The 26,376-nt window shown below is 44.4% G+C and overlaps 2 protein-coding genes across 4 annotated transcripts in view; both read left to right on the forward strand.

Annotated features, from left to right (window-relative positions):
- Window positions 1-7,289, forward strand: part of LOC149358295 (acylamino-acid-releasing enzyme-like) — a 36,681-nt gene extending 29,392 nt beyond the window's left edge. For all 3 annotated transcript variants that reach the window (XM_089570321.1, XM_089570323.1, XM_089570322.1), the window contains 9 exons: window positions 65-136; window positions 506-586; window positions 1,563-1,651; window positions 1,728-1,838; window positions 2,682-2,730; window positions 2,836-2,863; window positions 3,766-3,874; window positions 6,309-6,415; window positions 7,056-7,289. In XM_089570321.1, the coding sequence (XP_089426447.1) occupies window positions 65-136; window positions 506-586; window positions 1,563-1,651; window positions 1,728-1,838; window positions 2,682-2,730; window positions 2,836-2,863; window positions 3,766-3,874; window positions 6,309-6,415; window positions 7,056-7,155 (746 nt within the window). In that variant the 3' untranslated portion in view covers window positions 7,156-7,289. The remainder of the gene's footprint in view (window positions 1-64; window positions 137-505; window positions 587-1,562; window positions 1,652-1,727; window positions 1,839-2,681; window positions 2,731-2,835; window positions 2,864-3,765; window positions 3,875-6,308; window positions 6,416-7,055) is intronic.
- Window positions 7,290-24,567: 17,278 nt separating this feature from the next.
- LOC149358296 (acylamino-acid-releasing enzyme-like) overlaps window positions 24,568-26,376 on the forward strand; it is a 34,779-nt gene continuing 32,970 nt past the window's right edge. The window contains exon 1 of the mRNA XM_089570332.1: window positions 24,568-24,730. Coding sequence (XP_089426458.1) covers window positions 24,689-24,730 — 42 coding nt within the window. The 5' untranslated portion in view covers window positions 24,568-24,688. The remainder of the gene's footprint in view (window positions 24,731-26,376) is intronic.

A 26,376-nucleotide genomic window follows, 5' to 3' on the forward strand; every position in this document is an offset into this window, starting at 1 on the left:
ATTCTACAGTTGTGCCAGGAAGCAATGAGAAAATAAGAGTTGCTTGTTTTTTTTTTCTTTTTAGATGTAATTTTTGAAGCAACTTTAGTGACTCCCAAGAACGAAACAGACCTGCCCCTCATAGTGTGGCCGCATGGTGAGTGTTGCGACGTTTTGTTTTTGCCCTCAATCTTCGCGGATACCTTATCACATGAGGTTTACTTAGTTTTGCCTGCAGCAATAGGAAGCAGAGATGCGTAGCTTCATGTTTTGCAGTGATTGCCCAAAGAAATCCGAGCTATTTTTATCATTTATTACATAATAAGGTTTTGTGAAAGTAGTGCTTAGCAGGCTTTTACTCGGTCAATTGCTTACACATTTGTATGAATAAAGCCATCCAATTCCTTCACATGCTTGGCAGTGTTTCTTAATGCAGTGTTTGCTTGCTGGTTTCATGCATGTCAGTATACTAACTTTTCAGTAACTTTCAAAATGGAGTGAGTACTTTTTCCTGTTCATCTTTCAGGTGGTCCTCATTCCTCCTTCCATGCTGGCTTCAACCTGTATCCCATCCTCTTTGTAAAGTGCGGCTTTGCGGTGCTTTTAGGTGAGCAGTCATCCCTTTTCCTGCTTTTTTCTGGAAAGGAATGCGCCCTTGCATGGCACTGTGCCTGCGAGAATTTCCTCTTTAGGAGCTGCTCACTCGGCCGCACATGATGTGAGTGTGAAACAGTGTATGTTGGTTGTCAGTGAAGATTTCTTTTTTCGTGCAGTTGTAGTTATTTCTCTGCTAGTGTAGTGCTGACATTAACCCTCTTTTTTTGAGAAACATCCAGAATACATTCCAATACAGTTAGTTGATGGTTTTCACTTAAGGAAATGGCAACAAGCATGGTAGACAAACAGTTTGATGTTGAGAGTATGCTATCAGCATGAAGTTGCTGGTATGTTGAAATGCAATGCCAAACAGTTAAATAAATGCTAAAATGAAACAATGTGTGCATAGCAAAGTGAAAGTAAGCATAGTGCATGTGGTACCGTTGATGTTTGAAAGCCAAAGGTGGAGGAAAGTTTAGTGATTTTGTCTTGGGAAAAAAAATGTGAAAAATGATAACTTTTGCCAAAATTTACTTCACATCAGTAATGGTTTCCGCAACTGTAGTGTGCTATCTTTAGCAACTCTGCTTGAGTTCTGTTGATGGTCGCTATCCCTGGTAAGGTGGTAGAAGACTTTTCGGTGCCTCATTTTACTTGCATGGCAAGGCAGTGGTAGCATGTGATTTATGTGTTGATCAGGCACACATACTGGTTTTCTTGCTTTTGAGTGAAGGGCCCAAATGTGTAGAGCATTAACGTGTTCTTTTTTTTTTTTTTACACTGTGGCATCTGTTTGGTGTTCCAATTTTCGTAACTTTCTAACTTTCTCACGTGGCATTCATCTCTATAAATTCGTCTGTTCCTCATTGAAAATTTGTACTATGCCTTGGATAACGAGAAACGTTGAGATTTTTTGCTTCCTCTTTTAAGAAATCTGAACTGTTTGACAGCATTGTTTACTGCTTTGTTGTATGCTCCTTGCGCAGTGAATTACAGGGGATCCAAAGGGTTTGGAGAGGACAACCTCCGATCACTGCTGGGCAAGGTCGGCCAGCAGGATATATTCGATGTTCAGGCAAGTGCAAGCGGGCCAGTCTCTTGTCACGCTATCGCTTGCCACACGATTCATTGTCAGGGTCGCATTTGTACAGTGTGCAGCAGAGGTGGCAGCCCAGCGGGATGAGATCAACCCAGACAAGATGCTCATCTTTGGTGGCTCACATGGGGGCTTCTTGGCATGCCACGCCATCGGCCAGTTTCCGGTATGCCTCACTGGATTCCAATCTCTGTTTCTAAAAATTTGTTTTTTTTTTGTTTTTTTTTTTGGTTTTGTGTGTGTTTGTGAGAGAGAGAGACTAAGTACTCAGTATATTATGGGTTAGGTGGGGGATCACAGGTGATTAATAAGGCCAGAGTTCATACAATCACCCTGGTTTAAGCATTTGCACCCTATTTCAAAATGTGCAAGGTACTGTTGTGGTAGGTTCATGCAGGAAAAATATTTTTCTCAAGCAATAGCAAAAAAAAAAACTAGTATTTGGCAAAATGTCATTAGCGTATGTCTGCATCTTGCCAAGCATAAAGAACACATGGTGACATGCACTTTTTTTAATTGGGCTGTTGTAAAGAATTCTAGAACACTCCACAGTTCATTTTTCAGAGTGAACCTATTCTGCAGCAAATTCAAAATTTTGCCTCTGGAGTAGTACAACTTGCACTCTTTATCTGCACTCTGCAAAAAAAAAAAGTTTTTGTGCTCTGAAGGCTGAAATGTTTAAAAAATGTGTGACTGTCCAGACTTCATGTTTTGAGACAAAGCACTGGCTTCATGCAACCTTGCAAAAAACAAATTCAGTGAATGTGTAGTACTACATCATAAAATATCACAACTGGATCGCTGTCCATGATATGAGAACATGGTACACGAAATAAATAATTCCCTTGGGCTTTAAAAAAAGATGGCTTGAAAAAGTTGATGTTTTCTTGTGATAAGTGCGCGTTAACAAAATTGTGTTCTCTGATGAATATGCCATCATGCTTTGATTCTTAGTCACAGTGGAAAGGTATGGCGTTGAATGTCTGCACTGCCTGTACACTGTTTGCAGAGCTTCTACAGAGCCGCTGCTGTCCGGAATCCAGTTGTGGACCTGTCCTGTAAGCTCAAAGGGTTTGAATTTTAAAGTCACCATTACTTTTTTGTTGTGCACTGTGTGTATTGCATACCCACAGTTGGATTATTTTTCTTTTTCCCCCTTACAGCAATGGATGGGACAGATATCCCTGACTGGTAGGTTGAATCGCTTAATATATCAGTTAATTATTTAAACACAGTGGCGTTCTCCATAATGCATGCGTCACCTGTTTTTGCTGTTGTTGGTTAATAGCTTTTGTGACGAGCTGCCTGGGCTTTGTTGGGGCTCTATTGAATCAATTGTTCATCGTGCACTATTAACTTTTTTATTGTTTTGCATGTGTATTACTCGTATATTCAGCTAGGTCCTAGTTTTTCATAGCTGCTGTGTCCTAACTAACCCAAAGAGCAAATATTCTAGAGAATTTAGAATAAAATTGCATACAACAGTTGCCATGAAGATTTAACTGGTTTAGTAGACATGGACTAAATGTGCCTAACTTCCCATGCATACGGGCCATTTCTAATGCATGAAATGCAGTCACATTTTTACTTTTCCTATCAGCGTGTGTGGCATGCAGTGTGTATGGCATGTTTTGCGCGCTCCACTTTTGTACTCTTAATTGGGTGCAGGTGCATTGCACTATATGTAACACTCCCTTTGCCGATTAATGAGAGGCTGGTTAAAGAAAGTTTGCTTAGTTGCACCCAGTCGCTAGAACAAATTGGCTATTTTCCCTCATCAAGTATATAAAGGTAATGTCTTGAAGCTAGCTTTAATTTAGCTCGGCATAGAGATGTAGGCTTTAGAAGAAGTTCAAAGCAAGCTTCGATGTAAACATCGTGAAGTTAATTATGGAAAATTGGGAAAGCTCATAATGAAAAGTGAAACGCAAGACAACAAATGGACAGGAATAAGAGTACAGGGGCCATCCTTCAGTGTGATGTTTTAGGTGAGGGTGCTATCAGTTAGGACTGTAAGCATTGCACTCTCAGCGACCAGAAAAACTGTTTGACTGGAGTGTCATTTTCCGCTCACCCGTGTCCGCAATGTCTAGGCGCTGTGTGGAAAGTGGCGTGGTTCCAGACTACAAGGCAGGCGATGTGTTGGAGCCCAAGCATCTGGAGCAGATGTGGAACAAATCGCCCATGAAGTACGTCAAGAACGTGAGTACATCGTACCAGTTTTTTTAGGATGCTTTGAAGGAAGTTTAAGGAAGTTATGCAGCAAGTGTAACTTGTTGCACACAATATTTTTGTTTGATTACTGGCACAGCCCGTCATGGGGACTTAGATCGGAGTGAAGTAACTCACAGGACGGTTATGGAACTCAGTGATATACAGTTACAGCACAGCTGTTTCAATATTTATTTTTAATGTCTTTATATTTCTTCAATCTTTGTGATGCCGATGCTGTGCCTTGACAACTCGAACAGCGGAGTCTTGGCGATGGTGGCGCTGCACTGGCAGGATCTTGGCAGCACAGGTGTTTTATCTCAGTTTGTTTTGTGCACATCTGCACAGCTCCCTTGGTGATGGCGTCATGAATTGTGAGAACCAATCAGAGGCACTGGAGAGGTGTTGTGAGTGATGATGTCATGATTCCGAGGCCCAATCAGAGCATTGTATGAGTCGTGTATAAGTTGCGTGCTGCACACGAGCACAGAGTAAACGAGTGTCGATGGCGCTATGGGTTTTGCAAGTGCTGAGATACAGAATCACAGTGAAAAGGCGCACTTAATTATTTGTGCACCAAATACATTCCACACGTTTTAAAGTCACTTTATTACGGCAATTACGACCTCTCACTACTCTTGGCAAGCGAACTGCTTTTAGCAACATCACCATAGCGTGCGAGTCTACGCGTGCACGGATGCGATTCGGCGTGGCTCCTGAAGAATGGAGATGTGTACCTCTCTCGATGCCCGACGTGGCGCAGCGCTCAACACGCCAGCGCGTGGCGCGACGCCTCGGAAGTGTGTTTGGAGTCGGGGCTTAATGGTAGCTCTATTAAGAAGGTGAATAAAAGGCATTCACGACAATGCATGCGAAAATCTTATTTATTCTTATGAAGATTCTTATGAAGATTCTGGATTTCAGGATGCAAATTTACTGATCACCGTGGTGTGCCAAAGTTAACGCAGCCACGTTTGCCATGAGCATGCACTACTAATCACAATCTCAGGTGCTTCGGAGGTTTCGCTAGCTTGGTTCAAAGCCTGAATATAACATTGAAAATACATCCACCTTTTCTGAAAATGCACAAAGTTTCTTTTGATGCTTTATAGCTATAGCTGATAACCTCTGAGGTACTACAGCTGTTCAAGATTATCTATTGTTATTAATTAAAGGTTGCAGATAAATGAGGAGCAAAACAAATAAATAAATGTGACCAACAAGCTGCGTCATTACAGTGGAATCTGGTTAATTCAAACTGATGCTTAGTCCTGTCAACATGACGGCTTTTAAAAAGGCTACCCTTAATCCAAACTCTGCACAGTTTGAAAAAAATTTCAGTCACCTTCGAGTTCATACTATCAAGAGTCAACTGTTTTCAAGTTTTCCTCTGCAGGACATTTTAACGTGAGAGTGTTAAGGCTCTGTTCTGTAGAAATTCCTGCGTCGGCGGCGTTGTGAACAAAATATTTAGATTGTGCTACCTGCCGACCATGGCAGGCTGGCAGTTAAATTAATGATTGGTTGTGAAAGGTTGCTGGCTCTCACAAGCTCCACCGGTGGCTTGCCACCTGCTGAGGCAGTGGCTCATCGCTTAACCGCTGCACCACTGCCCCAGGGGTGGTGTGAGGACTCCCCACAATCTATGAATGTAAAGTAGAGAAGTGACCAATTCCGCTTAAATATGGGCATGTAGGCAGAACCGAGGCGACAGAGAAGGAGCATTTGCACAGGAGGGATCTCTAATACTATCGCGTTGTGCTGTTAAGGGTAGGTTAAGCATCATGTGATGTTGAAAGAAACAGCAATGTCCATATCTGTGAAGTGATAGGCAAAGAGCCACTGCGGTGGCTCAGTGGTTATGGCGCTCAGCTGCTGACACGACAGACGCTGGTTTGATCCCGGCCGCGGAGGTCGAATTTGGATGGAGGCGAAATTCTAGAGGCCCGTGTACTGTGCGATGTTGGTGCACGTTAAAGAACCCCTGGTATTCTAAATTTCCGGAGCCCTTCACTACAGCGTCCCTCATAGCCTGAGTCGCTTTGGGACGTTAAACCCCCATAAATCGTAAATCGATACGCAAAGAGGACCCCAGGCCACTAAAAGGAGCCATTAATGCTATACCGTCATATATTTAAGGCGGAGCATAAGTGCTCCCCCAAGCTTTTTTTACGATTAGGTTTACATTAGCTGGAATGCCCATAGAATCCTAGGCTTCTGGCACACGCATATCTCAACAGAACATACTGCAAAAAATGAGAAGGGCTACAACCAACATAATGCTGTGTCACATAAAAGGAAAATAGACAGGTGCTTGGTTTGAGCTTTGCGTATGTCATGCAAAACTTCCATTTCGAAGCATTAGAGCCTCAGAGTGAACCGCGTGACTGGTGTCTAGTTGTCAAGCTGCACTCTCTATCTGCAGGTGCGTATTCCAACCCTGTTTATGTTGGGCGACAATGACCAGCGGGTACCCAAGACACAGGGCATGAAGTTCTACAAGTCCCTCCTTGCCCAGGATGTGACCGCCCAGTAAGCACGTGCTCTGCTCTCACTTGAAACACGAGTGGCAGTTTCCTTTCACCTTTGTGTCACTGCTGCAACACCAGCTAGGGGAAAAAAAAAAAGGTGGTTGTGAACCCATGGTAACCGTAAACCGTAACCATAAACCAGTGGCAGTGTTTCCGGCATGCTCGTGCTACCCTTGATGGCAGGCGACTGTGGTAGTGGGACGCTAATGCCTTCTGGTCACAGATATCGTGGCCACGTGCTAACTGATGATGTGCCATTGCATGAGAATTGCCGTGCAGGAAGGACGAAATGCCGGGAGGTGCGAAAATGTTTTCACAAGGAGCTAATGCTTCAGGCTAAATCTTTTTCTTTCAAAGCAATTGGGCAGCATTTACATATATTTGAAATGGAGCAACAACCACTGCTGGATGTGCCAGCTGCAAAATTACACAACTGGATTCTTGTCCCATTAGCAGTGTCATTTTGCTTCTGTGAGCCTGGGCCACCCAACCAGTTTTTTTCTTCTGGACTTTACCTCCAGATTACAAGTGCAGTACCATTTAATTGTAAAAAAAAAAAAAAAAACTAAAAGTCTATAGCAGCTCCTGTAATTTTAACTGCAGTGTCAGATTTATGACAATCCATTCTTTTGCCGTTTCAGGATGTATGTGTACGATGACAACCACGCACTGTCCAAGGTTAACGTGGAGGCCGACATGTTCGTGAACACTGTCCTTTGGTTCAAGAAATTCATCAACTGATGTGGACATTGACGCGTCCGTAAAAAAAAGTGCCTGTGCCAGTAGCACAGCTTCTGACGAGCTTGATGTTATGGATATAGTATGTGTAATGAATCGCATTACCACAAGGTTATTTTGTGGCATAGAACGAAGCATATTTGTGCCATGTCTCTCATTTGGATATTATTGAGGTGCATGAATTCATTCGTTCATTTTACTTTTGATGGCTACATTTCGTCACCGTGAACAACTTGAGTGGTCATGCATTTGCTTAGTGGAACACTTTAATGCATTGCTTCTACTGCGCTGCTGCTTACATCATGCTCTGGCAGCAGTGGTATTGCTACTGCTATGGTGGTAATGGTATGCCAAAGACGTTTTACAACACATTGTAAGAGTCGCTTCTTGTCAGCAGTATTTAAAACTGCTGACAACTGCTATGTTGAGGGCAGAAACAGTGTATGTGAGCGCCAGGCTTGCGAGAGACACTTCCAGGTTCACACATGCGCCGTTGCTGTCGGCAACGTTTTGTGAACTGAACTTCTGAGACAATGTGCTTGAGTACACAAAATACAAAAAAAATGACTAAACTTATCCTTGTTTTTCTGCCCCCCCCCCCCCCCCCCCCCCCCCTTATGGTGCATTCATAAATTTTATCAAGAAAAAAAAATTATCTTTATAACACCATTCATTCTATAAAGCCTTTCAACTTAATTTTGCCCGCGTGAGGGCCTTCAGAGTGCTTGTAAATTCACAGTAAACTGGTGAAATAATAGTATTCATTTCTAGTAATCTGCATGGTCATCAATTATATTGGTCAGACCTGCAATCTGGCAGAGTCATTTTTTTCGATGAAAACTTCAAAGCGCCCAAAACTTTCTTTTCTCATTAAATTCACATCCATGTTTGCCTTATCGCCAAATCAGTGTCCCTCCCTCTTCTGTTTTCCAGTGCAAGTGAGAGCAGAAAGTAACTGCACAATTGCAGTGCGTCAGGAATTTAATTCTGTGTTGAATTTTCAACAGTTCCGTACTCAGGAAAACTTTTGGCGGGTCTTCCAAATGACATTCTGAACTTCATTCATCATTCTGATGATTACCACCAGTCTTGAATTAGACTGTAACCAGACAGGCTAAGTACTAAAACTTTTGGGAATTTAAAGTACAGAGGTTTGAAACCAAGTGTCGCATGGGGACAACATATACACTGTTAGGAATCAGTACATAGATTTGAGATGACCACTTAAGTTTGCTTTCTCACAGCAAAGAGTATGATCAGGGGCCCTAACAAACCAAAGAGAAATTAGAATTTTTGTTTAAAAGTTCAGCACTCTCCTTCCATGACTCTTGGGGAACGTCCTCAGCAGAAGTGGGAGATATGCTAGGCCTGTTCACTACAACTCCAAGGCACAGCAGTAAGTCTGAATGTTTCTTTATTGATACTAATAACAGCCGTGTATACATACAAAAAAGGTGGTGACAATCGTGCCAGGAAACACAAAATACGCACACAATAAACCCACAGCCCCACTAGATATTGAAACGTGACACCAGAAACGCATCTTCAAAGCTCCAAACATCCCCATAGTCTTTTCCAACTACTACATATCACAAGTCGCACTTCAGAACATTGCACTCACAGAATACACACTGAGAACATGTTGCTATTCAGAACAGGCTACAAATCGTCTGGAACTAAACAGTTTGCTCAAACACTACAAGTGTGGAGGGCACATTTCTGGGGAGCCAATTTCCAAACTTCAATTTTTCATTCACCTGCGGGAATGCATCCAGCTGCTGCTTGAAATATAAAAGGCCACAGCTACACACCCTGCCCCGTTTCAGTTTCTTGTACTTCAAACAGTGCCTGCACATAGGCCAACCCTTTGCGCTACGATTTTCATCGAATGTGTTGCAGAAAAGATAAAAAAAATCTCAACAGAGCTGCAATTACAATGCGTACGAACAGTAATTTTCTGAATGCACTGCCCGCAGAAATTCCTTCAGAGAACGTGCTATCAGTTTACCGTGCCAATCTTTTCTGTCTGAGGTACACATTTCCCATAAACAGACTCTTCTCCAGGCTTGCAGTCGCATCTATTACACTTTGTCGCACATACTTCATGCTAAATTTTACAACAATGTAAGATTTGCATAGCAGAAGCTCAAGGCTATTACATTTTATTAAATATTAAAGACTTCCAATTGGCCCATTTCACAGTCGTACAGTTCTTTATTATGTGCATTAATCCTGGAGAGCAGCTAAGATCGCATCTTCTCGAATCTGGCAATGGTCAAAGAAGCCAGACTACGACAGGTATCCTCAGCCAGCAGCTAGTATCGTTTTGCCTAGATACTTGACTTCCAATGCCTTCTCTACCAGCACATCTGAAATGGTATCATCTGGAAATGTGAAATATAGTAAAGCAATGACTACACCAATTAACTTTGCAATGAGTGTTTAAAAAAAATATACAGCTTAGGTTATGGATCACCTGGGAATTGGAACTGCGTTGTCATTGTGCTGCAAGCGCTGCGCGTGTTTTTAAACAACAAATTACATTCTCCAAGCAACACAGGTGAATTAAATAGGCCGAGTACATGCTGCTGCACACAATGCAATTTGAGCAGCCAGCTACAGCACAGAAGTTCTGCACAATTAAAAACATTTTACTGGATAGTAATTCAGTGAGCAAGATCTCAACAAGCGTGAAGATCCGGCATCAAATCTATCCATTCGAATTTACGAATTGCTGCATCATGTGGCTCACTCTGAAACTTGGCAAAATGTCTAACGCTTCGAAAGTGCCTTCAAAGTGTAGTTTTTGATACCATTGCATCACTGTGAAGTTGTGCTAGAAAGTTACACGGTACATGAGAACAAGGTATGCATGACCAATATGCGCAGAGAACAAGCCATCAACAGCAGGGAAAGCTGTTTGCAACAGCATGTCCATGCTTGAATTAACAAGCTGCAGTCTTGTAGTCCACCCACACTTGCCATGTTGCATCCTGCTTTCAAGTCACCGGCAACCTTCCAGTGTGACTTCACATTTTATGTGTAATACCACATCTAGCACATATGCACTTGTCTAAAATACGACCAATATCGCCAGAAATGTGTTCCCCTCAACAACCTGTGCGCGCTTGCAACAGAACAAGTGACAACAGGATTGCACATCCACCGCCTCTCGCAAAGAATCTCCCTTGGCAAAATGTAGGTTATGGCGTAAAAATAAAGCTCTGCTCTGGGCAACACCTCGCATGGCTGCAAGCGCAACATGCGAGGAGAAATGTGGCGTACTGCACCTCTGCCAGATGGCTCTTCACAGGCAACACAGAAACGCAGCACAGTTTTGCAAGCCCATTCGTGCCGTTCACTCGCATCCACTCACAACAGCTTAGACCATTCGCACATCAACACTGCTAACTCCCTTGGCAGAGTGCTTTGCGAGGAGTGTGCCTCTTCATTTATTTCTCGCCTTGGCACATTCTTTCGGCTTTGTTCTCTCAGCAAAAAAAAATCAAACTTAAGAGACTGATTCATGCAGAACAGTGTGACTTGCTGTCTACAAGCACACGTCACCACTTTTCAACTAGTTGAGAAAGATTCATATTCCAGTTCAAGACCTCGCTGTCTAATTGCCATCCCTTACTTCGATTAAGTTCGGCAGCAAGTGCGCTTGCTTTGTGCTAAAGTTCAGTTTACTTCCACTACTTAACTATCTTACCGATATTGATGTGCCAGATCTAATCCTTCAAGCAAGCAGTACTGTATAGTAGCTTAATGAAATTTCTAATGCACTCTAATGCAAGTTAGTTCCATAAAAGATGTTAGTGAAGCTGCTGATCACCATGAAGACCCCGAGAAGAATGTTTTACATAATAAGTGTGAATGCCTTGGTCTTATAGTGGTTTCTGTCCGTGCGTTAAGATCTAAACACTTGAATATGAATCTAGAATTAACAGCATTGTGCTAGAATGTGCACTAAATGATGCTGTACGCCTAGAAACTCTTGGCTTTGATGGGTAGTCACCAACTGATGGAAGAAACCATGACACCATCAAAATATACACCCACCCATGGATCATGCACATATAAAGTAACAGTAACACTGAACATACTACCATAGGTGGAAAAAATATATCACAAATAAAAATGCTAGCAGAAAAGGGCCCTGTAATACCTTGCGTCTTTGGTGTACTGATAAATTAAGGAATAAATACTGCAAAATATACACAAAAAATAATTGAGGGACGTAACTTCATATACTAGCTTATTTGTTTCTCTAGCAAGAAAAATAGAAACCTCTGCGCTGCTAACCAGAACTTGCAGACACCAGTTCACTATCTGTCCAGACACAAAGAACAACGTACTTTGCACAAATCCAGTAGAACACTCGTGTATTACAGCTTCTATAACTGACTCGGGACACAGGAGTGGGGTAGGGGAGAAGGGTGGAAGCAGTCTCTGCTCAACACCGGTATCTAAACTAAAACTAAAATAAAAATTCTCGCCAAGACGAGCGAGAAAGAAACGAAACTGCCACGACGTGTGTCCGACTACGATGATCAAAAAAACCTTGTAGTGCTCTTTCATCATGCAGAGCAGTGGATGAAAACTTTGGGCTGCGTTAGCAACAGTTCGAAGTCCAGCTGGACTCCAATATACTCCCCATCAACGGACATGCCTCACATGACACTTAAACAGGGTGAACGGGAGTTTCTCTGGCTTTTGACGTTGTTCTGTCCAAAACGATGACGTCGGGCAAATGGCGTCAGATATAAGTAGGAGACCGAGAAAAAGCGAAACGCGCCCTCTTACACTTTGTACATGTGCATCGGCACTGCGTGACGCGTGCCGATAAAGGAGATGCAAACAGCCAGGTAAGTCGTACAGAGATTTGTGCATGACGCCACTAACCATGTTGTAGTCGGAGTATTCAAAACCTGTGCCATATGCACACGAGAAATGACATCAAGTGCTTAATACATAATGCCTACAGTTAATTGATGTTATTATTTTCAGAGTTGTCGCTGCATGTCTAGATTTTGAACCATTAAATGCCCTACTACACTACTCTCGACTACTACTACTGCTTCACTTCCAGCACAGCCTTTGTCCTCGTAAGATTAAAGAAACCTGTTGCAAGATGCTAATCTGTGAGCATGAAGTTCTATAATATACCCGAAATATCTGGAAGATCGCTGAAATGCGAATAACGTCGAAAAAAAGTTCGACACTGCCTCTGCGTCCACATGCTTTCTAATGTGCTGCAAAAAATATACATTCGGCAGTGACGCACAAACACAGTAGGCCCACTTATACTGCTTTGTAAACTATAACCAGCGCCATGACGGAGGCACCGGCAACATAGTTGGAAATTTTTACTTGAATACAATGCCCTGCTCAAAAACGCAAAAAGTGGTAATACTGTTCAGATGTATTAAAACAACCTTCCAAAGAATGTCATTGTCTCTGTTCAGTAAGTAAAAGAAAAGCAGCAACATGTTGGAAGATAAACCCATATTTTATCTACAGTACTGGCTATAAGCTTGCATCTGGTGTACCGGAAAACCAACGGGTTCCTCACATAAGAATTACTAGGCACCTGAAAAAAAAAATGTGACAAGACTGTACAACTCTTTTATGTGAATGTGAGAAATGCCGAGTCAAGAATGCATATAATTCATGGGTGAATGGAGTTTGGGCATCATTTAACAGCCAATGGCATGAAATGGTAAAGCATTATCTTCGTCTGTGCAACACCTCACGAAGATTTATGCACTTGGTGTCATTTTTCTGCACATAAGGCACGAGTGTAAGTGAACCAAGCAAGTGAACAGAATTTTAACTTTCTGTGAACATGAAACTGTCCATGTCAGACCGGCTATTTCGATAGCAAAACTTCATGCTGGGCTTGCTGGGTCACATTCTTACAAGGGCCTGTCACAGTGTAAGGGGACGACACACCATCCTGCTGTCTGTTCCGTGTTGTCCCGCTACGGAACGAAGGACCCTCCCAAGAATATTCCAGCAAGATATTGTAAAATTTTTTTTCACGAAAAAGTAGTTTAAATGCTTTTAGAGCACAAATTAAATGTTGGAGGGGTTGGGGGGGGGGGGGGGGGGAGGGAAATTTTGTCATCAGATATGAAAAGAAGTTTGTGTGCAGCCTTATGACAATGTCGCCTGGCTACATTAACGCTCGAATAAAAATGGGCACAGGCTAATGCAAGCTACAACACAAAAGTTAACGCCACTCAAAGCACTTTTTGTCAGCTTCGTTTTAGACGCTTGATAATGATAATGTACAAGCGGGTGACACACGAAAAACAGATCTCCGTTGGCTGCATTTCTTTCTTTACAAATATTTGTCATAATCCAGTTGCAAATGAAACTGAATTGTAATGTGCGTTACTGCCAGTGGACACATTCTATAATGAAAAAAAAAAGCTAGCTTCTTCAGCGAATAAAAATAAAAGCCCCCATTTAAAAGCTGCTCATAACACATGCATACTGCAAGCGAGGAGATCTACACACCAGGAAAATATGAAAACACAAAATAATACATCACACTGAACTGCAAATATCTATGGGCGTGCTTGATTTTTGTCACACAGCTTCTCAAGCTATAAAGTTATTACCAGACCGGGTCACGCATCATCTCAAGGAAAGTACAGTCAGACACAGTTAACAACTATTTTTTACCTAAAAATACTCTCACAGCTTCTTGTGCTCAACAAATGTTGCGTTCATGAGAACCTCTACAACACAGCACTGTAGTCAGAACATGATGTGCAGCCTAAAAAACAACAAAATAAATAAAATGTCTTTATGAAGTGATCTAGACTTAACACATAACCCTGTAAAAAAAAATGAATAAAATTGAAAATAACCATTCAAATGACAACACTAAGTATCAACTACTATGACAGGGTCCCAATAAAATGTATCCCTTGAATAAAATTGTTGTTTGCGAGAAAGGAAAAGCAGTAATTAAAAGCAACATCTCCCAAGCTTTCTGTACAATTTCAAATAAAAAAAGTTGAAGTTCTGCCGTCACCCACTAAGCAACAAAATAAAGGTATTCCCAACCAAACCACAAGCAACAGAGTTGTGAACAGAGAGACTAGATGTGTTTCTCAAGGACAGTTGGGTCATACAGACATTCTGCCTCGCTGCTATCTTCACAGAAGAAGACAACGCGATGCAGGGCTCCAACTGATCACACCATTCCGATTGCTTGAATTGGTGATCCAACACATGCCCGTTTGGACTTGTAGGCGGCGCGGCGACGACGGCTGGCTGTCGCTCCTTCGCCCACCGGCCAAGCTCCATGCATAGCGACAACGCGAACGCGAAACGGAGACGACAATCAGTGTTGCTGGCATAATACACCGCAAAGCTGTTTGCGTTTATAACAAGAGTCACATTATTTGCAAGGATTAAAATTTTGGGCAGAAAAATGTCAAATAAAACGTGTTTACAGCTTTGTCATTGTATGTCATTGCATGTCATTTTATGTTATTGCATGGAGGAAGGAAAAAGAGAGGAGAGGCCGTCACGTGACATTTTGTGAAGCCGGAAACCAGCTCGGCGCCATCTTGTCCGGGCTGACGTCATCGCATAAGTCCCGCCCTCGACTACTGCGCGCGCGTTTCAAAGCCAACGAAGGAGCATGCTACCGCAGGGGCACAGATCCCCGCGCTGGTGGCGCTTGGCTGCTTACCGGCCGGTTTAGGGCACCCTATGCCGGTGTTCGTCAGCGGAGAAGTTAATAAAGCGGAAATACCCGTGTGAGACAGGCGGCTACTTTCAGTTACTGCTTCGTACTGCGTCGTCTCCGCGCCGTCTCCAACTGCTCGGCCCTGGTCACAATCAGTAGCAGCCGAGAAAAATACTTATCTCAGCTCTTGCAAGCGCGGGAAGTGACCTTCGCTTTCAATTACTGCGGTGGCCCCCCTTTGGCAACGCCCGTCCCTGGGACTCTGAAGTTGAAGGCTGCATTCGATGAAACTAGTATACTTGCTTGTTTAGCTCAGCGCTCGAAATTAGCCTTCACCGGGTGAGGTGAAGGACACGCGAGAAGCGTGGGCCCCTCGTGGGCCCACGACGGCCACCGATTCCCGGGAAGGGCATTCGTCCGGTATCGAAAATCTCCTCCCTGTTCCTCAACTCTTGTAAGCACGGGAAGTGACCGTCGCTTTCAATTACTGCGGTGGGCGAAGGACAACTAAGCACACGCGAGAAACGCGGGCCCCTAGCCGCGCGAATTCCACACGAGCAGTGGTGTAGCCAGAAATTTTGTTCGAGGGGGGCACATGTTTTATTTATTTATTGGAAACGAAAATAAATGTGGAAACGAAATGTGGAAACGAAAATAAGAGTGCCCATTTATTCTTCACCGTCGCACGGCGTATGGCACTCCTTTTAATTCTAGGCACAGTTCACCCCATTATTAACAGACCTTTTTACGTCAGTTTACTTTTTAATCCTTTGCATTCTCCTCAAATGAAGGTATCGCGAAAATAAAAAGTGCCTTTTTTTAAAGGACCTGCAGCCGAGCGCAGGTTTGCGTATGGGGTTGAAGTTTTGACAAATGTCATTTGTTTGCAGTTGATGACTTTGTTATAGAGCAGAAGCTTTTGTGTTGTTGTATATGATGTGAAGGTATTGTAAATAGCCACGTTTTTTCGTGCGAGTTGTTTTTTTGTGAGAAAATAAATGTTTTTTTACAAATGAAGTTCTCGGCATCCTGTGTGCATTCGTATCTTTATGTAGATATTGCAGTGAACAAAACTAACCCTTCGCCTTTATTAAAGAAAAAAATCTCTAAGGTATTGTTTAAGCGCAGGGTCCCTATCTTTTCATTTTTACCGGCGGCGTATAACAGGGGCGTGCAAGCATGCAAAGCGAGCGCAGCGGCTTCCTTTAAAATATTGCCCTCCACCGATGTCATGGCCCCCGCTGCTCACACAAGCGCAATCGCGAAAAACGAAAATAGTTACACTAACACCAGTGACGATCACTAGAGCGTTGCAAGAGCACGCCTAATAGCAACGAGGTTTCACTGCCGATGGAAACGGGAGCGCGAATGGCACACGCACACTGCACGCACAGGACGCGAAACGTCCGCGCAATACGCCGACGACCTCTCTAGCGCACGGCGTATTGAATCACTGGTAAACGAACAGCGCGAGTGCTCCTCAGTAAGCAGCGGCGGTCTCCCGACTGCTCCGAGCAGTGACGCAGTTGACGAAATGCCCGTGCGATCGTGGTCGAGCACGTTGAAATCAATGCACGCAACAACGAGAGTTTTGCAGCGAATTCCGCCTGAGATATGAGTGAACGGCGCCAACGTAAGCTTGTGAGCGCGATCAAAAACAAACTCGAGCAGTTGAGAAAAGTACGCCGCACCGCAACTGCTACGCCGCGGTCGTCTGCTACCGCCCGGCTTGCAAACAGCAACTACGACGCCGTTGCTAAGCTGCCCGGACTAGGTGGCCTCCCGATCGCGAAAAAAACCACGTGACTTCCTCCACATTTTTCTCCCATGGTGTTGTGTGGAAAGGGCCTCTCCTTATTGTCACGGGCGCCGCCATGTTGCCTGAACGTGGGGCGCACACATGGCGCACACCTGTTTGAACCTCGCGCGCTTTCTGACCTCAAACGACGCATACTCGCTAAGCCTAGCAGCACAGTAAACACAAGCAATCTGAAAATCTGGGGTGTTTTATCGCTAAAATTTTGTGGTTGACGCAAGTTCAGAGAAAGCGAAAGCTTCGTGAGCATTTAGTTTGCCGTGAACGTGGGGCACAGCGTAGCGACAACGACGAATCGGTGGTGAAGCAAGATTCCCGGCCAGAGTCAGCGCCATCTTTGCCAGAGCCAGCAAGAGGCAAGAGGCTCGGTAGTGACGTACGCTGCCAGGTTAGCTGCTATTGGCTAATCGCGTTGGCAACTTCCGGGCGACGAGCGAAATTTTCTGTGAGTGCAGATCCGAGCGACACGACAAGCGACACGGGTATTTCGCTTCGCGCGACGGTGCCGCTCGTCGCTTGCCGCTGTCGCGTTCGCGTGAGTTTTCGCGTACATGGAGTTCAGCCTTTATTGCTGCACTTTAAGTGGCCCGACCGCCGTGTGATGCGGCCGTTTATTTCTTGCTATGGCATGAAAGCAGAAGGCGGGATATAAGTCTAAATTTTCGGCCGGTGTTCAAGACCAGCGTACGACTGCTTGACTGTCGGCGCCACCGAGAATGACCGCGCAAGGCGTTATCACAAGTCGCTCTTTGTTTCTTTTTAGATGAGTTTTAATTGCTTTCCTTTCCTGCTAGCGAACAAGAGCGCAGATTTCTCGATAGATGCATAACGACTGTCGCCAACATATGTGCTGCGGGCAAATGGGCGCGTGCTTTAGACTTCGCGCATGTTCAGTTCATAATTTTCGGTTCTTCACTCCATTTTCACGTGACCAAACTCGTAAGCATTTAGCTCGCTGAAGCGTTGGCGAAGCTATCGCCCGGGCTTCTCGCCACACGACGCACACAAATTTAGCACGCAGAAATTTGAGGACAGAGCATGATGTTTGTACTCTGCTTAAGCAGCTGTTCGTTTTCCAGGCGTTTTATGCAGAATATAGTTACTTGAAGAACTGAACAACACTTTGTAAGTCACATGTGAAACTGTTGACTAAAAAGACTTGTTTAGCTTTTCCTGATAAATACAATGAGGTGTACAAGCAACATAAAATTACTAAAAAACTGATGTTAGTTGAGAGGAAACAGCTAGAATGCACTGGCCAGCAGTGAGAACGGTTTGGTTTGGTTTATGGAGGATTACATCCCAAATTGACTCGGTCTATGAGGGTATGTCATTAAGCGTAGAAAGCTGCGCTAGTTGGTTGCTAGTACTATTGTGAAAGTTCCAGCGGCTAAAACGACACAGACGAAGGTAGACGAGACATTTGAAGTCCGGCGTTCGTCCTGTCTCGTCTACTTTCGTCCGTGTCGTTTTAGCCGCTGGAATGTCTCATAATAGTCTGAAGGATATCGTACTGAAGGGCTCCGGAAATTTCAACCACCTGGGGTTCTTTAACGTGCACTGACATCGCACAGTACTCAGGCCTCTAGAATTTTGCCTCCATTGAAATTCGACCAGTGCGGCCAGGATGGATCCAGTGTCTTTTAGGTCAGCAGCCAAGCACCATAACCACTGAGCTACCGCGGTGGCGCAATGAAAAATGGGCATGGCCAATCCTTTCCTGCGTGTATCATTTTTTCTCCATGAAAACTTTTTGGCTACTTCTGCGTATGACATGTATGGTTGGTTGGTTTATGGGGTTTAACGTCCCAAAGCGACTAAGGCTATGAGAGACGCCGTAGTGGAGGGCTCCGGAAATTTCGACCACCTGGGGTTCTTTAACGTGCACTGACATCGCACAGTACACGGGCCTCTAGAATTTCTCCTCCAAAGAAATTCCAGCCGCCGCGGCCGGGATCGAACCCGCGTCTTTTGGGGCAGCAGCCGAGCACCATAGCCACTGAGCCACCACGGCGGCTATGACATGTATGAAAGTGTAGTGCAAGCTTAATCCACTCATACTGAGCTGTACTTCAGTTCTAGAAACCAAGTTCATAGCAGTGCTCATTGTACTGCATTACATAGAGTAATGCAGTAATTTCACTTCCAAAGTGAAATATCTGTTGGGTTGAGTAATGGCAGTGCAAGTGTTAAAGCAGTTTGGTAGTTTTTAACGCGAGAGCGTTAAGGAGCTCGTGTTGCAGAAAATCCGGCGGCATCAACTGTGAGCGAAAAATACACGAAAAATCCCCGGAGAAGCAACCTACGTGGCAGGTGGGCAACCTAGTTCACAAAACCTTGTGACGTCGCTACAGCCTGCTCACCGGACTGCGAGCAAACTGCGTACTCTGGCAGGTGACAGTTAAATTAATGATTGATAGTTAGAGGTTGCTCGGCAAGAGCAATCTGGGTCGCACAAACCCCACCAATGGCAGCGCCTGCCGTTGCAGGGCAGTGACGCATCGCTGCACCACTGCACCAGGAAGGCTATGAAGACACCCAGCAATCTATGAATGTCAAGTAGAGCGGGACAAATTCTGCACATGTGGCATACCACTCCAGCACAAGTAGCCAGAAAACAGTTCTCAGTAGCGGCATACTGCAACATTTACGTGTGGCATCAAATACTATCTTTCAGCTTCTTGAAATAAAATTCCTTTTGCATGCCTGCAGTGTCAAGCATGTAACAGCACCACTCATTTCATCATGCATATAGTTGCATGGAACTTTTCCTCCCGTATTCATGCCTTCTCACCCAATGTTGTGCAGTGTCACTTCCTGAGTGAATTTGAAAGAATTAGCACAAGTATATCTGCGCAAGTTTGCTGTTACATATGACTGGCTGTAAGGCTCACAGATATTTTACACAAATAGTTCAGCCTCCCAAACTGAGGGTCACAGGAAGCAGTCCCTCAGTTTTTCTCTAAGAAGGAGGGAGCAATCAGTTCCAGTGTACCCCTCTAATGAATCTCTCCCACTCAAAATAGACTTGAGGAATTGCTGAAATGCTGTAAGTTACTCAGTTTCTGCCGGAAGACTGTGATGTACGTGCAGTCGACTCTAATTCATTTCAACTTGAAGAAGACCAAAAATTTGGGGCACCTTTTTAATACAAGGATATGTTGGCGGGACCATGGTTTCAGCTCAAATAAACCGTAAGTTACAGTTTAGCGATTTCAAATTAACGGGACTTCATTGTATAAACCCACTTCTCGTCTCTCATGCTGCAAAGCAAATTCTCAAATAAATGAAAAAATTGTAGGGGACACTTAAGCGCCGCCTCAAGGGTGTGACGCTATGTGACATAGGCATAAGCTTATCTTGAAATGAAACTTTATTTTGGGCAGCTGTAGTGCATTTTGTACTTATGTCAGATAGCAGGAAGGCAGAGCTTTAAACTCCATGTTGCAACCAGTACGCTTGAAATTATTCCTGCATGATATCATATACCATGGCACACAGCAGCATACCTGATATATGCATTCAAACGGTAGTTTCACAGCTACAGAGCTTTGACTGAGCCTTTCTTGAAAGAAGTGAATTTTCCATGGTGTTTTGTTGCCACTGAATTCTTTTTTCTTTTTGACAAACCACATCTACTCGCTTATTCTTCTTCATTACTTTCTTCCTACATGTGCATAATTTTCTTTTTTATTACTGCCTCACCTTTAATCGCAGCATTACTTTTATGTTCTCAAGATCAGTACGTGTTTGCTGTTTGAAAATTGAAAATCTTGATTTCTGCATAGCTGTGGTATCTATTTGCATCTATTCTGTGTCTTCAATATAGTCTTGAGACATGCATTACACTGAGAAGGAAGTGGAAGTCTGCTCCCCATAACTAATATTCACAGAAACCCAAATATTACATGAGACCTGAATATGAGAGGCAATATGGTGATAGCAAGCAAAGTTAGTCCATGTTTACTACACCCAAAGGTATCCGTGGGAACACTTGTTTCTGCCACACTTGTTGCTTAACTACTTGCTGTGTCCTAAAGAAGTGCTGTGGGGCTGCCTCCTGCAGAGGGAGACTTCCTCGTTACCATCTAGAGCATTGAGAATTATGCACTGAACTGAGATGCTAACATTATAAGAGATCTAAATTTTAAATCTTTTCATGCCAAAAGCCGCCGCGGTGGCTTAGTGGTTATGGCGCTCAGCTGCTGACCCGAAAGACGTGGGTACGATCCTGGCCGTGGTGGTCGAATTTTGATGGAGGCGAAATTCTAGAGGCCCGTGTACTGTGCAATGTTAGTGCACGTTAAAGCACCCCAGGTGGTCGAAATTTCCGGAGCCCTTCACTATGGCCTCCCTCATAGCCTAAGTCACATTTGGACATTAAACCTCCATAAACCTGAACCTTTCATGCCAAAGAAAGAAGAAAGGTCTCCTGGGCTGTGTCATGCAATAGTGGCAGAAGGCAACGTGTACTGTGCGATTTCAGTGCACATTAAAGAACCCCAGGTGGTCTAAATTTCCGGAGCCCTTCACTACGGCGCCTCTTATAGTCTGAGCTGCTTTGGGATGTTAAACCCCATAAACCAAACCAAATGAAGATTATGCATTTGAAGGCATAGAAAATTAAGACATGATTGTTGTTTTAATTAGCAGCAAATTTGTCCCCACACGCCACTGTTCACTTTTTTGTACAACTGACAATGCCCTTTTCTCTTTACACAAACAACGTTTGAACATATCATTGCAATAATATCATTAGGGCATACCTCGGCACCAATAGAGGTGGCTCAATCACACTCACACTCACGGCCACTCGCACTCACATCCACTCATTCATACTCACACTCATGTCCACTCACACTCACAACCACTCACTCACATTCCCACTCATGACCACTCACACTCACGACCACTCACTCGTACTCACACTCATGACCACTCACACTCACAACCACTCACTCACACTCGCACTCATGTCCACTCACACTCACAACCACTCACTCGCACTCACACTCATGACCACTCACACCCACTCACTCGCACTCACACTCATGTCCACTCCCACTCACAACCACTCACTCACACTCATTTCCACTCACACTCATGACCGCTCACTCTCATTCAAGTTCACTCACTCTTTCCTTCTTTGCTAACAACGGAGGGGATGAGAGATTTATTGCCGCGGCCGACTGCCCTCGTGGCTTCCCTAGCATAGCCTGAGTCGCAAAGATGGGGAGGCGAGCCGCCCAGGCTTTGTAGGGCTATTGGCCAACAGTATCGATGCTCGAAGGAAGTGGTCACTCATCACGCATATTCCATGCACCGAATGCTACGCACGTGTGCTCCCGGGCTTGCTGCTGAGGCGGTGAGTGCCTGTTCAGCGTCAGCTAAGACGCTTAGACAATAAATCTACTCCACCTTGGGGGATTCCCCTGAACATTTGACCAATTTCAATATATACAAGATATTATTCAGCAGTATTTTTTATTTTAATGTGTAACATCGGCAGAGGAATATACGGAATAGAAAGGATAAGGCGCTGGTTTCTTCACACTCAAAATGTGAACAAAGGGAGGGGAAAGCCTCAGGGTGCTTGCCAGCATTTCCACAAGAGGTCTCGTCTTCACCCAGACGAAGACAGCCCCCTTGTTGAAACGTTCGCAAGCACATTGAGGCTTTCCCCTCCCTTTGTTCACCACGTGAGTACCTGCAGAGGAAGGCAGCCACTGCGTCGCGAAAGCATCAATGTAACATCGCGCTTGCAGAGTAAATTCCTTTCTCTCTAAACCCCAGAAAATGTGACAGATTTGTTTTTTGTTACTCTTACTGCAAAAAAAGAACCTCAAAGCTTGCCTCAAAATGACCCGGCAAAGTAAACAGTTCTTTGAACACAACATGATGGGTCTTCGGCCACTAAAAAACCTGATTGGTCATAGCGCTGCACTGTAAACAATGACGGAACAGGTCCGACAGAGTAAATGTATGGCGCAGACTTGGCGATTAGGGTGTTTATATGATTGGGGGGGGGGCTCCCCCCTTTCTTGTGCGCGCGGCTATGACGGTATCTAAGTAACAATAATGAGTTTGCCTTGACAATAGTCATGGATATTGTCTAATTACCAATATTTTGACTTCCTTGACAATGACGTTCCGTGACTCTGCATGAACACATTGGAGTCAAGTGGTTACTATGAATACTTTTTGCTTCATGGAAAATGGAGCTTGTTTTTCAAATGATCGAGTGATTTGCTCACGGAAAGGAAAATGGCTGGAATGGGCCGCAAGTAGAGGATTTCTTCGCGTAATGAACAATGCACAAGTAATACTTTTGTTTGGGTGAGTTGGTTCATCTTTGAACGGGTACGTACTTGGGCGACGACGGTACACAACAAAGGTGTATGTTCCTTTGTTGGGTCCCGTATTCTTCACGCAAGTACGTACTCGTTCAAACAATGCTCAGCACCGTGAACTTCACTATCACCATCGGGACGAAACAATCATTTCTCGCGCAAATTAAAAATAAAATATTACCATTTTGTATATCTCCTTGGGCGTCAAAGGCATCACCATGTCTGATGCTATGCATAAAATAAATAAAAACCACATGTTTGATCTGCGATGCTGGGCGCCTTCAGGTGCATGATAGAAACATACCGAAAAGCGCACTTGGTTTTCGCGTCGTTTTCGGGCCTGAGCTGAGCTTGTGCAGTTCAATAGCTGCACCAAGTAGGTCAGGTTTTCGCGTGGGTCCGGCCCAATCAACAAATTACGGGCAGAGCAGAGCTCTGCAATGCGCACACCTGGGCACAGGAAAAAGCCTAAGAGTCCACTGCAGCACTGGAGATCCCATCATACGGCAGTTATTGCCGAGAAGCGGACATTCGTTGTTTCAGCAGTAAGCATTGTAACTCTTGTGTGTATGAGATCGAGCAGTGTGGGGAGCATGACAATATTTTCCTGTCTACCTGTCTATATATTCAGGACTGGAAATGAGAAATTCGATAAAGGATCTCACAAAAATCGTAGCAGCTCATTACATCCGCGAAGGGTCTGCGCCCGTGCCAATGGTGAACTACAAATGCAGCGAAAGATTGCCGTTTCCGTGCCAGCGGAATCCTCTGCTTCAATTGTCCAATGACACCGGCATGATGCCTTATGCTGCCTCGGGCGTCCTCAGTAGTGAAAATTGACTTCCCTCAGCTGTCAACAATATGAAGGTAGCTAAGCGGTCGTCGCGAAACATACGTGGCCGCCTTCGATGTCGCGTCCACTCACCACTCACATCCACTCACGTCCACTCACTGCCACTCACGTCCACTCAGAGCCACTCATTGCCACTCATGTCCGCTCACATTACTCATCAACCATGTCCACTAGCCACTCACCTCTACTCATGCTCGCATCCACTCACTCACACTCATAGCCACCCATGCTAACATCTACTCCCTCGCACTCACACTCATGACCACCGTCACTCATATCCACTCACTCGCACTCACACTCACGTCCACTCATACTCACAACCACTCACTCGCACTCACACTCGTGACCACCCACACTCACATCCACTCACTCGCACTCACACTCACGTCCGCTCATACTCGCGACCACTCACTCACACTCACAGACGTGAGTGTGAGTGTGAGTGAGGCGATATGAGTGCACTCATGAGTGAGTGTGCCGACCTATGCATTAGGGTGACATATTCACGTCCCAGTAAGTGCATGGGGAGTGCGTTAGTACAGGTGCATTTGACACTTTGGTTCTGTAGTCGTAATGGTAAGCTGGAGTATCACATTATGCATTCATGCTGAATGGTAAAATGCTTGTGCCTGGCTTGCTGGCTGCCTTGCTTAACAGGCTGGCTAGCACCCGTGGCAGAGAATGCCTGCATAGCGTTCTGCAAGAACTGCAAGATCACCTTCACTGCCAAGCTCAGCGACATCAGGTCCCACTCGACGTCGCGCAAGCACCAGAAAGCCATGCAGGGGTAGCTGCCACGCAAGCGCATGTCCACCATCCTCAGGCTTCAGGGCATCGAGTCACTTGACGTAAGCTCCCTCTTCCTCCTGTGCTTTTTGAGGCTGGCATATGAGCAGTCATTGTCAGAAATGCTGGTCTCTCACTAAGAGTAAGTTTAAGCACAAACTTCTGTCTCACAGTCAGCGTTCTAGTGCTGAAATTGCGCAGAGTTAATTGTCATATCTGATGCCCTAGACATGCTCTCCCATGCCTGTGCTTCTCTTGGTTTTACTGTCTAGCGTGTGGTCTCTCTACTGTGGCAACAGCTGGTTTGATTGGATGTGAATTGTATACTTTTGACTTGAGAGAAACACATGTGCTGCATTTAGTATTAACTATAAGGCCCTTAAATGCTTTTCTTCTCCTCCCATGTTGGTGAACTCACCAGCTGTGCGGCATCTACCAGCAGTATACTGTGTCGCTTCTTTCTGCCGCATACAGTTGTCAATTGGGAATGCCTTCCCAAGGTTTTTTGGTCTTGCTTTTGGTTTAGAGGAAAGGAAATGATGTAGTAACTGTCTCACATATCTCGGTGGACATCTGAAGCGGGTTAAGGGAAGGCATAAAAGAGGGAGTGAAAGAATAAAGGAAGAAGGAGGTCACTGGTGTCTACGCTGGATGCTTGTTCAGAACCACATCTAACTACTTATTTTGGTGTTCCCAATTAATCCTGCTGCAGCAAGTGCAGTTATATTGATCCGCATATGTGATCTTTATCCTAGTTTGAACAAATAGCTTTCGTTGCACTTCCTTCTCTACTTTACAGTTTTGTTCACTCTGTACTCTGCTTCCCTCCGTAATGTCCGACCTCTTATCTGGATGTATTACAAACAAATTACATGGATAAAGCCCGTTCTACATTACTTCCTTATCTTGTCAGCAAAACTGCAACACCAGCAGGTTGCTGTGGGCAGCTCAAGGCACATTGCATGCCCAGAACTAGTCACTACGGAAGGTGACATAACATTCTTGCACCAAATGCAAATGAAAGCTGTTATCCACGCTAAGACGTCACCCTCTGCAGTGTTGAAGGTTAGTTAGGCCGTATACTGATGGTTGACTGAGTCGCACACTTCTGCCATGTAACGCCATGTTCACAGCATGAAAAATATAACGTCATGAAATGCTGCTCACTGCTTGCTTAGCAATATTAAAAATAAATTCTTATGACAACAGCTTCCAACACCCCATTTTTATGATATTGGGGCTACTGTGTATATTTGTGCTTCCTGCTGTGGCACGAGGTTGGTTTTAATGGTTTTAAACACTCCAGTATTATTGTTCAATTTTGTGCATGACACAGCCTCGCAGGATTTGACTTTCATGTTTAGTCAAAGGTGTGTTTAGCACCAATCCTAGAAACTATCAGAGGCTGCCTCCATAAATTGCATAGCCCTCACACATGTGTGGCATATCTGGGGAACCTAATTCTCACTTGGAAATTTTTACCAAAGGAAGTGTGGAAGCAGCAAAGCATTCCAAAAACCATGCCTCAATCTGTTAGTCATCTGACTGGGCAGACACTGCTTCCCATCTGCAGCACTTACTTGTATTTTTTAATGTTCAGTAAGCAGTGTGCGTAACTTGTTGGGAATGTTTTCCATATTCCACTGAAATTGAGTGAGCGAATTTGCCCCTTTGCACAGTCTGTCGACTGCCCAAGCATTTGCCGGTG

Source organism: Amblyomma mixtum, chromosome 2 (genome assembly GCF_055824585.1).
Source record: "Amblyomma mixtum isolate Tamu chromosome 2, ASM5582458v1, whole genome shotgun sequence".
NCBI classification, from domain to species: Eukaryota; Metazoa; Arthropoda; class Arachnida; order Ixodida; family Ixodidae; genus Amblyomma; species Amblyomma mixtum.